General features: G+C 40.4%; 1 protein-coding gene across 1 annotated transcript in view; it reads left to right on the top strand.

Moving 5' to 3' along the window:
* The first annotated feature begins 7,369 nt into the window (after positions 1-7,369).
* Positions 7,370-16,194, top strand: part of unc5b (unc-5 netrin receptor B) — a 50,858-nt gene continuing 42,033 nt past the window's right edge. Inside the window, exon 1 of the mRNA XM_072391221.1 lies at positions 7,370-8,150. Coding sequence (XP_072247322.1) covers positions 8,063-8,150 — 88 coding nt within the window. The 5' untranslated portion in view covers positions 7,370-8,062. The remainder of the gene's footprint in view (positions 8,151-16,194) is intronic.

The following is a 16,194-nucleotide window of genomic DNA, read 5'->3' as shown; positions in this document are numbered from 1 at the left end:
CATCACTCAACAATGCCCTGATGCCCCGGATCATAAACAAAATTTTGGTTTATAGATCACATCAGGACTAATAAACTGAGACATTACCTCACAAAGCCCACAGTGTGTAAGAAACTCCTTCATTTGAAGCCTACTCAAGGCAAAATTCAGGAGGAATTATTCCCTCTTGAAATCAACATACAAAATGTATTTTGTTTGATACAGTAAAACTGTAGATTCTAATGACTGATGATTTGATTGTCGTCTTGTCGTCGATTGCCAGGCCCCCACTTCTGACAGATGTTAAGTTTAATTAGTGTTCACACCTATTCTCCTCTGCCACTCAAGTCTCACAACCTCACAGCAACACATTCACAGCTTTTGCGCACATCTTTACATTTCCGTCTCTGACAACTCATGCGGTGTAAACACAAAATTTCACAGGAGCACAAGTAATTGATTACATAAAAGAAACAACTGTCTTGCAGCTATTTTGGGGTTCATAGTCATGGCTTAAGCAGATACTTAATGAACCTGGGCAATTGTTAAAGAAATTGTTTACCCTGCGATTTTACTGCATCATTTAAGAAGGTTTAAAGGACAGCTACAATGGAACAAAACACATGTACAGTGGAACTGTAGCTGCTGAGAATTATGATGGTGATGATACTCATTATCATGCAATACATGCCAGTTGCATGTGTTATCTTAACAAACTGAAGATATGAATCAGTTGTGATGAACTCAGGGATTGGGCCATCTTTCGAGGCTCTTGCCCAAGCGTTCAGTACAAACAATCTAGTTCCTCCTCGATCTGATGTTTATTAATGATGCCTGTGTACAGCTGAGTGGAACGCTCAATCTGATCATAGCCACTTGAGAATAAGATGGGGATTAAGATTTCTGGATATCAACACCCAATTCATGAAGGTAAATTCAACTCATATTGACAATTAGATATATTTGGTAGATGAATTTTCCACTTAGAAATCTTCATTTAATTGATTTCTATGAGGATGGCAGAATATGCCTGTCTTTAAATCAGTTCTCCCTAAATTGCGATATACTTGGGCAATTTTTGGGCAATTCTTAAGTTAATTGGGTAGCAAGATTAATGACCTTTCACTGAATGAAAGCTGTATTCATTTGTTAGTTAGGGTACTATTTCTGTACAGTATAGTGAAGTTAAATTTATATTAAAAGCAGCTTGAGGACAAGTTCTCTTGTTTCCACATTGTCCTGTCACCTTAAGTTTTATCAACTTTTTTTCTCTCAAAAGAAAATGGGAGAGCAGATTTTCTAGGGCAACAATCAATGTAATTGTCCTAAGTCTGACACATGCAATCTGCTAAAAGCCCTGAAGCCCAAAGGCCCAGGTGTACCCAGGGATTACAACAGTGGAGGACAGGTGAAGTCAGTGCAGACTGACGGGGACACATACACATTCATTTCGTCTTCTCAAAGACGTGCACACAGACACACACTAGTACCTATGCAGCCACGGGCACATTAAAAGAAACCAACAAACCCCGGCACAACCAATTTGCGTATGGTCACATGTCAACATTATGAAGTCAAATTCAGTTTGACTCTTTCTTCAAATGAGTTAATGGGTAAATAGATTAATGAAAAAATAATTCATCAACATTAAATAGTGAACAATCTGTAAAAACCTGTTGAAAAGAACAGCTCAAGCAAAAACTGGCTCAGTTGAGATCTATGGATTATCCAAAGCAAAACAAATTCAATGACTGACATCACTGAGTGTAAATGCTTTCTGATTTGTGCATCATAGAGATAAATGACATGTAGATATTATGTAGCAGAATTGTAATTAATATTTTTATAAAATCATATCGGTACATACTGTATATTGTCTCATAAATCTTTTAACATGTAAAAAACATTTGAATTGCACATCTTGTGGTAATATATTTACACGCTAATGATTAAACATCTAAATATAAACTCTTTATGAGTATTAATAAAAGATGTAGAGGAAAGAAGAAATAAATCAAATAAATTAAATAAATGAAAATGAACTCTGTCTTTATTCTAATGGCCAGCTAAGCTATGGGAATCAGAAGCTGCGCTGCAGTGTTGTAGCAGCACAAAAAAAGTTAATCACAAAATTACATATAGTGCTAAAGTCACAAAAGAGCTCGGTACACCTGACACCTTATACACCAAGTTAAGTTGGGTACGCTCTGTTCAATGCTTTGGTTTTATAGCTCCAGTTCTTGGGCTGACCACTCATGTATCTGATGGACTCAAACAGTTTGCTTGGGGTCAATGTGAGGTTGCCTAATTTAAGTAGATAAGTTTGCTAAAGTACAACTCTAATCTGGTAAGGACAGACCATGGACTGTAATGACTGTTTATGTCTCACAGACTGTAAAAAAGTCTATGAGACAGACATGTTAGCCTGCAATGTTGCCTGTGGCAGATCATTTACACTAATTACATAAGTGCACTGCTATGATTATTAACTGTCTAAATGTCTCCATCAAATCAATATAGATCCACAAAGTAGTGATTTCATATTCATAATGGATTTCCCCAGTTTCTGTTAGAAACATAAATATGTAATATATGATATGCACTCAGTGATCTGATTCAGACCTACTTGAACAGTTTATTTTATTGAGCATATTGTTTAGGTCACATGTATGTTTCTGTGCATTTGGCTGAGGATAATTTCCACTCAGTCTAAAATCCATGGAATACAGTTCATGAAGGACAAGTGCATGTGTCGCCAGATGAGTTTGCTATTTGAAAGCCTGAATCACAGAAACAGTCAGAATAATTACTGTTGCATGCTTTTCCCTCAGTGTATCCACTCTAAAACTGCACAGTGGTTAGTTATTTTCTTTCTAAAGTAATAACCAATGGTTGCAAACATACACAAGGAAAGATAACTCTTCAGACTTCAGACTTATTTTCATTTTCATTACTAAGACATATCATCAGTGATTAAATAATATTAGTGGTCTATTATATTTCTATTATATTTCTATTGTTATCTGTGACTGCTAAAAAGTGTATTTAATCATTAAATGTATTAAATAGTTAAATGGTAGCACTATTTGTAATTGGATAAGATAGTATAAATCTTAATTAATCAACAACAAGCTTTTTAAAGGTTTAACAATGACAGAAAAAGTAAGTACTGTTTACTGTTTGTATTGATTTTAAGTAATTGTAAAAATCCAAGGCTTGTAAACAGACAGTAAACTGTGAACAGCTCTTTTTGCTCTTATGGATGTCTTCTGATCAAACAAAAATATGTGTCAATGCTACTACTACACCATATGGTATTATTAACAATATGTGTTAACAGTTCATAAGGTCATTGTCTACGTTTAAGAAAGTTATTACAGGGACCTTTGTATAAAGTATTACTTGTGATGATATAATGTCAAGAGACCAAACAAAACTAAAACTTCTGAGCAGATGTGTTCAGCAACATTGGAACCTCTGATCTAAGGAAAATAGGACACCGCCCTCTGAAACAACACAAGACGCCACTCTGGAAATTCTGCAAGATAAATCTGTGCTCATTCCTAAAGCCTAACTCTAATGATGGGTATTATTCATTTTTGCACAGATACTGTTTTCTTGGTCAGCAGACAGCCTGCAGATTGGCTGCTTTATTTTCCCTTATTCACTGCTACCAGCATCTATCAAACAAGTTCTCCTCTGGTCTGCAAGAAATAATTAGTCTACTGGATAGGTCAACTTAATCATTCCTGAAAATAATATTCAATTATCTTCACAGCAACTTCTAGAGCATGTCTCCTATTTTTAGCCCGCCCCTTCTGTTTTACAGAGATAGGTAATTTGATCCTTTTTATGTCAAGCCTGCAATACAAAGCAGTGGAGATTCAGCAGTGCTAAACAGTCCTTGCAGGACAACCTATTATGCCTTAATAATAGCCTTTGCTTTCTTATTGTCTCTTCCTCTATATGGCGCACGGCATATGAGTGCCTCTCGATTCTGGCTCTCCTTCTCCCCAGCTTTTCCCTACAGTTTTCCATTGGACATCTTTGACTTATATCATCAGTTAGTCTTAGCAAAGAGCAGAATGAAATGATAACTTATACCAAGATCAACTTTGTCATCATCTGGACAATAATTGGGGGTTTGTGCTGGGAGAAAAGGAAGAGCGGCAATATTATCAAATAAGAGCTTGCAAAATGCCAACATCATGCATGACCTCATCAAGGTAGGGCATGTGTCACCAAATCAATTAATATAAATCTGACAAATTAGCTCTTTTCCTGTAACTGCTATGAGACACTGTCAAGAGATGAGATTTAAAAATAAAAGGGTATATTATCAGATACATTTAGCTCCATACTTATTTGATCATTTTAGCTGTTTACAAGGACTTTCCAGTTGCAGTTATGTCTGAATTAATGGTAGACAGTATGAGCATGGGCTAAAAATGCAGACTGTCGGTTTTGATTTGAGTATATTTTCATCCTCATTGGAACCCTCTCCTTCAGGAGACTCAAATGTACTGTAATTGGGCAATTCACTCAAAAGCTCTATCATAGACTGGTGTGAGCTGTTCCTTCAGTAACATAGAAAGACCTGAATGTCCACAGAAGGTAACGTGTGGTGGTAGATTTTCATAGGACGTGCACTCCAGGAGGTAGACATAACATTATTCATGTCTACTCAAAAAGAGAAGACTTTAGGGGGAAACTAATAAGCCTCAAGAATAGAAGTGACTTTGTGATTAAAAAAAAAAGAAGCCAGATGAGACCTGAAAATGCTTTCTTTGAACAGATGAAACTAAGATTTGCCTGAACAAGAATAGCAAAAAAAACAAAAAAACATAAGTATGGAGAGGGCTTAGGATGGCTCATAATCTGAAACATACAGCATCGGCTATAAAATGTTCTGAGCCAGTGTGATGGTATGTGCTTACATGTTGTCCAGGGTCACTGGGTCACAAGTGTTCATTGATGAAGTGATAGAAAATAAAGTCAATCAATTCTGAAGTGTATACAGCTATATTATCTGCTCAGGTTCAACCAAAAGCAGCAAAGCTGATAAGGCAGAGCTTCAGATAAACACTGAACTAAAAGTACTGTAAAAGCGACCTGGAAGAATTAAAAAATGTTTAAATGGTTAAGTAAATTACCTGACCTCAACCCTATCAACCTATATGTTGCTTGTTGAGGACAAAAATCAAAAGCAGAAAGATTTAAAAAGAAAACAGCTAGGGAATACAGCAGTAACTGCCAGGCAAAGCATCACAGTGGAGGAAGCCCATTCTTTGGTGAAAAACTTTGAGTTCTGCATTGCACCCAGTCATTGCCTGCAAAGAATTTATGATAAAGCATCAAAAATGAACATTGTATTTATGTCTTAGTTCAGCTTTCCAATGCATTTGAGCCATTCAAATGAATATGTTTTGATAAACAGCTAAAATGACAAATATTGTGTCGGCATGTAAATATTTCCATATGTACCAAAAAGGAAGAAGAAAAACTCTTCATTCAAAGAATACAGAAATAAAGGGGGCAAAGCTAGAACTTTTTTTTTTTAAATCAGATGGTATGGCATGCGTAGACACGAAAACAAAAAATGCATTTGCAGCTCCACAAGTGAAATTTGTCTCAGACACAACCTGCAAACTCCATTTCACACATTACCCTTCTTACTCTCACCCTTTCTGTCAGTGTACCCCTGCCTCCATCACTCTCCTACCTTCTCTCTGGCTCTCATTCTCTCACCAGTCACAATAAAGACTTGAAGGATAAATAACTAATCCAGCTTTTATATTCTGTGCTCCAGGAAACAGCACCGTTGTCATGGGAGGAAAGAGTCTCTAGGAATCATCATTTGTCCGGATGGATTATGACCTTTGATGTTGGATTTGAGCAAATTATGGCAAGGCTGTTCTGTTGCAAGCTACTGTCACATCTTAGAGAGCGGCTCTGCTTTAGGCTCAGCAGCGTGCATATACACACTGGTTCTCACTCAGCCTCACAACATGCTTAAAACTCCAGAATTCACTCTGATACTCTTATGTCTTTAATCTTGAGCATTATACAGTAGAATGTGTCCAATCTCAAGGTAAAAGTCATACAAGAATAAACTTCCCTCTCATTGACCAACAATGTGAGTTAGAACAGTGATAAAAAAATAAAAAATCTGTGATTTCTAAAGGAAGGAGTTGCTGCTCCATTCTCTTTGTCACCGAATCACATTGCAAACAGATGACAAATTAAAAGAAAAACTAACACTAAGAACATCTTTAATGATCCTCGACACAGATTCTCAGTCTCTGAAGCTCCTATTGTGAGATGGAACACCATTTCTCCAAAAGTGATTGGTGATACCACTGGAGAGACTAAAACATAGCTGTGAAATCTTGGATGACAACAGGAGACAGTGAGGGCCATATAGAACTTACATCCTCACCACAATCATCAGAGAGCAAGAAAGTATTTGAATCTGTTTATAATATTACACTGGTATAGTCAACGCTTTCTCATTCCCAACAGTTCCTTTTATTGGACACCCATCTGCAAATCAGTGAGTGTTTTTAATTAAACTGAGGGGGAATGATAAGCTCACATGGCTACACAATAAAACAGGGAAACAGGGCTCCCACAACAAATGGGAAACAGCAACTTTGCCCACATTACACATGAAAAAGGCCATCCCACATTTTGATAAAAAATGATCGACTCTAAAACACCCAGCTTTGATGCCAAACCAGTGCTCTCCTCCTCATCATCCTTGCTGGTGAGGTCCACAACAGACACTATCAGCGCCACCGTGTCCTGCAAGAGACGGCTTTCAAAATGAAGTGAGGTGCAGAAGATCCAGTTAACTTTTAGTTTCTTTGCAATGGTCTCATTTATGAGAGGGTGCTCTCTTGTGGCCACTGGGAGTAAAATATCACCAATGAACGCAGGAAGGATGGATTGACAGGGAAATATTATGCTCTAATGAAGCGAGACTTGTGCTGCTGGATTTATCTTATAGACAGCGATTTTATTCAAATTGTGTAGGAGCAACAAAGGGAAAATATAATTAAATTATTACTAGATAGATAGATAGATAGATAGATAGATAGATAGATAGATAGATAGATAGATAGATAGATAGATAGATAGATAGATAGATAGATAGATAGATAGATAGATAGATAGATAGATAGATAGATAGATAGATAGATAGATAGATAGATAGATAGATAGATAGATAGATAGATAGATAGATAGATATTGTACCTCACTCTGCAGCGATTCCAGCGCGGATTTGCGCGCCCTGCGGTCCGGGTTTTCCGTTTCTCCCCTCACACCTATTTCCTCCTCTCTTGCTACTAGTGTACCTTCACTTGTTCAGCCTTCAGCCTGAGAGGAGGAGGATGATATATGATTGGCCAGCCGTGGACTGGTAGTCCGGAGGTTGGCACTGTGAGGCTGGCGTTGTTCCCCGTGCTCATGTTTACACCTTGCGGACTGGGACAAGACAAAACATCCAGGGTCCCAGAACAAACTCGGGAGTAGTCTTTCGTTTTCGCGATTGCCTGACAGCATTCACTCGTGGCACTATTATTTTTATTTCTCAATCTCTTTTTTGTAGTTATAGTTGCAAAGCAACTTTGTCTTTGTTGGGAACTGAAGCCTCTCGTTTGATTTCATTTTAATCCTCCATTCAGCGCAGCGATGCGTCAAACTTTTTGGTGACTCTCGTTGCACCTCTGCGCTCACGGCTCCCAGACAAGTAGAGTGGAGCAGGGAATCAGGTCAACCTGGAACTGTGTGGACAATTTGTGTCTTTACCTAGTGTAATATCTACGGACCTCTAAAAACTTTGCAAAAGGAACTAACGCTCCCTCAGTTTTTCTCAGATATTTACACGCTGTTTGGTGATGGATGTGTTATAAGGCATAGCTGTTTGCGTCAGCGGACAGTATTAACTTTACCAAAACAACGGCTCTAAAATCCTTTCCAGAGTTATTGAACCCTTTGACGTTTAAACCATCGTTTATAGACTGTGGAGCTCCTCGGTGTGGACAACCAGAGACGTTCCGAAACGGCGTAGCCGAGAAAGATGCGCTCTCTTCCGATACAACGTGACCAAGATCTCGGTCCTCTGGTTCTTCTTCTCCTGGTCGGGGGATATGTCGTGTCTGGCACGGGTAAGTTTTAAGATTAAAGATGATTTTTAATTGTATTCGCATTGAAATGCAATACACATAGTGCAACATAAACACAACACATGTTCACAGATTCCCAAATTGTCATTTTTAGTAATTTCAGCTGCGGATGTCAATATTTAGATTCTCAACATTTAACGAAAGCTGCTACATAAGTTACCATTTGACCCCAGTGCGTGAACCATCCATGGAAATGAAATATGTAATGTAGCAACAGCAAGTACAGTGCGGAGGTCTGATGTCGCCTGCTAACTAGGACTATTTTCATTTTTTTTTTCAAAGTCCTCAGTTTTACAGGAGAGCTCAGAGTTCTCTATTCTACTTGAAGCGGAAAAATCAAACTCCCCTGGTGCGCAGGGAGTAATTAAGGTTTTGCTCCATGCCTTCTTGGCCTCCAAAAAGAAATAGCAAAGCCACGAGAAAAGAAAAGAAAGAGCACTACCAAACCTCGCGGGGGGAGATTTATCTAAATTTAGTCACACTTGTTTTACGCCTGGGTATGTACGATTTCTGAAATTCTGAACTTATCAACATGAACCATTTATACCCTTTTAATCATTATTCAATTAGAGAAAGTTGCAATCTAAGCAGAGCAGCTTAGATTGAGGCAGTGCAGACTTCAATCAGTGGATTGCCAAGTGTGATGAGACCCGCTCTCACGGAGATGTACTGTATTTGCTTGGCACACGAGGCAGTGTTAGTGAGCTGATGGGACAGGACATCAAGGTGACACTTCAATATTGGCGATTCCTCTCTGATTCTTCCTTCAGTGTCGCCCATTTTTTTTTGTTGTTGTTGTTGGGTTTTTTTTCAGGCAAGTGTGTACATTTCCCTTTCTTTGCCTGATCAGATTGAAAAACAAGGGTTTAGTGGATTGTGGATTAAGCTTGGTTTACAGTAGGCAAAAAAAAAAGAACAATGCAGGGAATGTGTACAGAATCTAAGCTTTGCTAAAACACCACTTCAGTAAATAAAACTGACCCTCTAATGAAGAACACATTTTTTACTCAATGACAGCTGTAATCTTTTGTCGATACACAGACTGTCTGGTAAGAATGCAACAGTGTCTTTGAGAACTAATAAGAACCCATGCCTTTGCCTCCCAAGGTCCTTGTGTGTATTATGCTCAGAACAGGCAAAGCAGAAAAGCAGCTTATGTTTATTAAAATTGTGGGACATTCTAAAACCCTTGCATGAGAAATGTTGATAAAAACAGTTGAGGACTGCAGTGAGGTCCTGTTAGGGGAGCAGAACTGGGAGGAGGGAAACACCAGGGGACAACAGCACAGTGTGCCCCAGTAAAGTTTCTGTCTGGCAGTGAGGAAAGAGGAGATATATTTAGGGAAGGCATGATGGGACAGACAGACTACATTTATCATGTCTCCCATTGTGTGTAAACCTTTCCTCTTCTGCCTCTACTCCAAAAACCCTCCTGCCTCTGTGTCTGCTTGTATTGTAGATGTGCTGAGCTCACATTTCAGCTTTGGTGCTCCTCTCTCTGTGTTGACATATACATTAATTACCTGTTCTTCCACGAAAACTTGTCTGGTGTTATTGCCCTGCTATATACTGTCTTGCTGTGATTGTGTCAATGCTAATGACTCCGTTAAGATTAGATAACCAGCCCAAAGATGAGTATGTGTCCAGTAGGAACATAGAGGGGCAAACAGGCAATGTGTGTCTGGACTGGGGTGGTCAAGACAGAAGGAAGTTAGTGAAGGGGCAGTCTGGTGTTTAGAGTTAGGAAGCGTAGCATGTTAGACACTCCCATAGAGAGCTTGAAGAAAAGTGACACCCCCTGAAAATTGGCTGTTTCATTTGTATTAAGTGTGTGAATCCTCTTACTCCAGTGAAAACAGTGATGTATAAAAAGAGTCCCATTCTTTCATATTATATCTGAGCCAGTAAAAGGCTCCTAAAATATTCGTTGCCTTATTTCTGCTTATTTAAAGTGTGGGGTTTAGATGCATGGAAAGAAAGGAATGTGACAACAGACTAACCTCAAGCAAACTCCAAAGCAGATTTGGCTTCAAAGACACTCAACAGATTGAGATGTCAGATTAGATTCTGGTATCTGTGAAACATATAGTCATAACAAAAGTGCTGCCAGGCTGTTGCATGCCTAGAGGTTTTAGGCAGGTGGTTGGGCACCGTGGTGGTTAAGTAGACAGACAGCTCTCCATGAGCCCGTCGAGTTCCACAGGCTAGTCCTGTTCGCAGACCAGGCTGGGACACTGCTGCTGTCCCGCAGCAGTGCATTAGTTTTATGGCCGTCAGGCAGCAGGGGATGGGATCGCTGGCCAGCCACTGCCCTCTCTTCTCTATTATTCATATGTGCAAAGTGGTCTTTGTTAATATTTAAAATGTGCTTATGATGCTCAAATTCTTGACATCAGATATGGCAAAAGAGAAAGAAATGGGAGGGGAACGGCCACTGCGATCTCTTTAGCGTAACTGACACGGGCGGCTACAGGAGGTAGTGAAGGTTTTAGGATACCAATAGGCATTTATAAACTGTAACTGTTTGAGCAAGTGTGCCAGTTGCGGCCAGAAGCTGTTGCAGATAATGCATGTGAACCAAACTAGAAAAGGTTTATGTAGGGTAATGCTATCCATTTAAAGGCAAAAAGGGGGAAAAAAACTAAAGGAAGAGCTGGAAGAGAAATTAATCTGTTAGAGACACATTGAGATAGATTGATCTCAGGGCTTGGCTTTTAAATATCCTCAATGGAAAAATCTTAGGAAGAAAACTCTTTAGCAGTGGCATTCAAGCATCATTAAACCTCTGGCACAGGCCAGACACAGAGGTGGCGAAAGATGGAGAAAATAGCAGGAAAAGCATGCAGTGTGCAGCAGAACGAGGCTACTTTTAGCAACGCAACTGAAGAAACAGTGGTTAAGAAAGAAGGATATTGTCGAGAAGGGAGATGGAGGATTGAAAGTGAAAAGAGACACAAATCCATGAGGGGGATGTTTTTATTAAGGCTCTTATCGATGGAGCGAGTTCACAGTATTAAGAGTAGACATGTTTAATGCTTTGCCAATACTGTGCATGTTAGATGGGACCATAAATCTGCAGCAAACAGCTAGAGCTCTGTAAGAGGGCAGAACAGCAGGTAAATGGAGGAGGGAGCTGACTAAGAAGAATGAAAAGAGGAATTAGTAGCAGGGGGAAAAAAGCTTTGAGCAGAGATTGGCAGGCCAGAGATGAATATAGCTTTATGAACAGATCATTATTTTCATCTACAAAGATAGTATCTTAAAGTATTTTTGAATCTGTGGTGGTGTTTTAATTATTCTGATTTAAAATGTCTTGTTTATCTCAAGCCAGACGGTCTCCTCTGCCTATGTGCCTCCATATAAAACTGTAATGAAATACAGGAATGTTTCAGTTTAATCCAAACGTTCACAGCTGCTGATAACTTTGAAAGTACCAATGTTTTTGATTGAGCTACTCAACCCAAGGTCAAATAATTCAAATGAGTTGCATTCTTTTATTTTATTCTGTCATTGGCTTCTGAATGCTGTGTTGCCAGATAGAATACAGACAATTTTTTTTTATCCCAACAAGTGAAGTAGAAGAATGTTAATGTTGGAGTGAGAGCAAGGGGGGTGAATGGATAGATGAACTGGGGGTGGAAAAGGGATAGTTTCGCTAGCAGATGGGAGCTGAGTTTCTGCTCCACCGGCAGGACAGGGTACCCCCTGCCCTTCCATCCTGCCCCATGGGGGCAGATGGGTGGAGCAGACAGGGAAACAGGAAGAAAACCTCTGTGGGGTGCCATTGTGCTTTAGATGAATAGGAGACTCCAAAAAGCTTTTTCTGTCTCTTTGTGTGGGGTAAAGGGGGACAGCGAGAGAACACACACACACTCATTCACAACTTCAACAGGAGCTCGACTCACATGAATGTGTGAATGTGTGCTTTAGAGGTATGTTACTGTTGCATAACCATTCATGCAAAGGAAATTACACCTGCTTGTTTGAGCTAAAAAATGTCAGAATCTCCTAACAATTGATATGCTAAGACAAGCACTGTGACATCAAATGTCAAAAAGACAGCACTTAACCACCCCCACACACGGACATACACACCCACACATACACACACACACACTTATGCAAAGCAAAACCGCATCCTCTGATGAAGAGTTAGTAGTTGTGTGTATTATACTGGTGGACCCGCTGGGTCACTTGGAAGGGGAAAGTGAGTTAGTGCAGGAATTTTCATTTAAGATCTCAGCAGCACTCTGAACATCATGGCCAATAGGATCAGGATTCTCTGTGGGGGGTCAAGCCAGATCCAGAGCAACCCCTTTACACATTGATAGACACATGCACACACATATACACACATAGTAGATGTGGCTGAACAGAGGTCTATAGATCAGAGGCTGTGTCAGCGTTTGATTGGCTATGCTTTGGTCCAACTCAGTGTGTGTCCTTGTCTAAAAACGGAGGGTTTCAGACCATATAGATTCCCCTCATCTTCTTAGCGGAGTCTTTTTTTTTTTTTTTTCCTGTTGTGTCCAAAAGGCAGTTGAGCCGAGTCCACTCTTAAACCACAGCCAGTCTGTTAATGCTCGTGTTTGTGTCTGTTTCTATCTGTGTGTGTCATGTGGGCTCGGCTTAGTGGAGAAAAATACAGCTGAAAGTGTGTTAGTGGAGGAAATATGCTGCATTTAGGAGGGCTGTGGCAGTTAGTGTTAGTGACTTTAATGAATTTGACTTAAAAAGCTGCATTCCTCTACATCCACGTTAATAAATTGCTACCACGTGTCCCCATTTCTCTTTTCCTTGCTTTGGTTTTTTGATAGTCTCATCAGACATTTAAATAGCTTTATTGTCTCACACATGCCAACCTCTGTCATCCATATCTCTCTCACTATATTTTCTCCCAGCAAGCTTTCTAGCAGAATTAGGAAGTTACTCTTTAAAAGGCACTGTGAAAAATCCCATTTCTCTGAGTGTAACGCTTATTAGGGTCCCATCTGCCCTCAAGGTACTTATGAATGTGGGAGGTGTCTGCATTGTTGAGGGTGGGTAAAGGAAGGGAGCAAGGGGAGCTTTGTCATGGCTGTATGTAAGTGGATGTGGATGCCACGGGGGGCTGGTGAGAGGTGGGAAGGGGATCTTAACACTGCAGAGCACACACTGAGCAGCTGGTGTGTCTAAAGTAGGGGAATGACACATGGACCTCCCTGGAGAGATGGGCATATTGAGCATACGTGTGCATATCTATGTCTGACAAAGGGAACAGAAATGATCCTGCATCCTTCTGTCTGTATGGCACGCAGCTAGGCAACAGCAGAACTCTCAAACAACTTAACCCCCCCCCCCTTAAATTTTAAATCAAGAAAAATTATGTTTAGTGAATGTATTTGTGAGTGTGGGTGTGTAAAAAGGGGAGGACGGAGGACTTGATGGGTTTCGCGTGATTGGTTGCATGTCAGAGGTCTGCTACTTGTGATTTAATGCAGTGCCTGATGTGGAGCTAAAGCATGATATTTGTCTCTTCAGCTCATTGTCCCTGTCAGTAATGGGGCAGTGATTGGCCACTTAATCAGAGGCCAGCAAGTGCACACCCAAACACTCCTGGCTTTTCCTTTCACCTTCCCTTGCTTTTTTTTCCCTTCTCCCTCAGTACCTTGTCTCTTAATTTTTGCTGCTTATTTCCTCTCCTTTTTATCCATGGTCTCTCTTCTCTTGAATGCAATCTTTTAAAACAATGATTAGGGAAAAGGTCTGCTTTGCATCTAGGTTCATCGTTAAATCATAAACAGATCCATACAAACAGCTAAAGTTGCTGCAATAATCCCTATTTCTGCTCACACACTCTTGGATCGCAACCATAGCAAAGAGAAGAGTGAAAGATTGAGATCTGGCCTCATCCACCCTTTAATTCCTCCAGCTGTCTTCAGCTCTACGACTTAATTCTTACTTCTCCTCTTGAGACTTTGACTGAGAGCCTCCGAGCACATAGTAAAGATTCTGTTCCCGCTTGGATGCAGGTCTTAATCAAGGGCTGACAAGCACATCTTGGCTCGCTTTGTGTATTTGGCGTGGGAGTGTGTATATATGATGGGTGCACCACACACTGGTGGGAAACCAACTGTATCAGTCAGGTATTACTCCTTTTTTATGTATGGGTCACAGTGGGGTCGCACTCTCGCTCTCAATCAGCGCACTGCTTGCAAACACACCCCACCTCTCGCCATTCTGATTGCACCGGATGAAACCTGATTTAGTTTTTTTTGCTGCATTTGCCATGCAGATTGTCATGTGATGTTCTCAAATCCAACCAGGTATTGGCCGCTCTAGAATTAGGAATGTGTGAAGTTGAGGGACAAGAGATCCTTATAATATTGCAGATGTACCTGTATGTAATTAAGGTTAGATTTAAGTGTGTAAGCTTGCAGACGCATTAAGCGTGTCAGTGGGTGTGTGTTTCAAGCCTCTTACCTGCTGCTGACCAGATGGGCTCAACAGCCGACCTCACACTCACCTCTCCCCGCCACTCTGCTTAGATTAGCTGGTGAGCTGAAGAAAGGCGCGTGCCCCCCCCCCCCCCCCCCCTCCCCTCCCCCCCCCCCCCCCCCGACACACACTCACAAACATACCCCATTATTCATATTAAATATTCTGATGACGATACGCTGGTTGTGTGTGCGTGTATGCCTGTGTGTGTGTGACGTATGGCCTGCTGTTTATGGGGATTATGAAAGCAGATGGGCAGCCATGCTGACTGCTGAGGGTTCATTAACTCTGGGTGTCTCTGTTCTGACTGCTGTTGGTCAGCTTTACTTCAAAACTGATTCAGCAACAGGACCTCCTGCATGTAATTCTGTGTGTAATCAAGCCTGGTAGATATTTATTGTTTCGATGACAGAAAGATGTTTCTGCTTGACTGATTCATGCAGTAGCCATGCAGTGACTGCAGTAAAACTGCATTTAGATTTTAATTAATTAATAACAAAGCATTCACTGTTTTTTTTTTTATTAAAAGAAACATTTTTGACATGAAAAGCTGGAGCTTTTACAGTCATCTCAGTGCCTGCTCAAAAGTACTGCTTTGGCGTGATGCAACATCTTCAGATGAGGAATACCTCCACAGTAGTTCGCCGCTCTGCTGTGGGAGATGAATTGGTGTAGTTATAGTGGATCGTTAAACACCGAGCAGTGTCTCCATTTCTATAGCTTCAACCTTCACGCTGCAGCCGGCTCCTGGCCTGCTCTTCTGTGGCTTAATGAAAGAGACATGGATCATGTCGTGACAGACAGACATACCTGTGGAGAACCAGACAGACAGACAGATGGGCTGGCAGATTCCTGGGCAGATGGGTTGTTCGGAGCCCCATGGAGGCCTCATAGCCATGAGACACCTTGAGAGACAGAGGTGGCCCCAGAGTCTAAAAAAATATATATATATATACATATATATATATACTAAGAACATAGTATTTAATGATCATGTTTAGAATGATAGATATAGCTCTTTATTGTGGATGTTTTCTATGTGGTAACAGAGGTCAAAGGGGTGATTCTAAGGTGTTGGCTACAGTTTCTTATAAAAGTAGAATTCCAAATGGGTGAAGCCAGATGTTCGATGTCCCATTTTTGGGCTGACAGACATTTAAAGTATTGCAGCTTTTAGGAAACACACTTGTGGCCCCTTTCAGCCAAGTTATTTCTAGAACCGTATTTACAGCAGCATTTATCAACAAATGGAGAATGAAAAACAGCGAAGGGTGGGCAAAAAAGGGACAATATATGGGCTGTTGCACTTCCACTAGACAAACATTTACAAAAAGCTAGAGGGAAGTTGAAACAATGAAAAGAAAAGAAAAACAGTTTGTGCACACATTTAGTTATGTGGCTCCATGTTGGCTCTGTTGCCCCTAGAAGTGTAAACTGAATCAGCTCTTGGCTTGTGTTGGCTGAAAAAGGGGCATTAATCACTGTCTTGTCACAAGTCACTTGAAATGACTTGTGTTATGTTCACACTTATTGGTTTTCATTTCAAAGT

This window comes from Leuresthes tenuis, unplaced genomic scaffold, assembly GCF_036924035.1.
Source record: "Leuresthes tenuis unplaced genomic scaffold, fLeuTen1.0.hap1 SCAF_8, whole genome shotgun sequence".
Taxonomy (NCBI): domain Eukaryota; kingdom Metazoa; phylum Chordata; class Actinopteri; order Atheriniformes; family Atherinopsidae; genus Leuresthes; species Leuresthes tenuis.
Note: the sequence above shows the minus strand (reverse complement) of the source record. Positions and strands in the feature narration are given on the sequence as shown.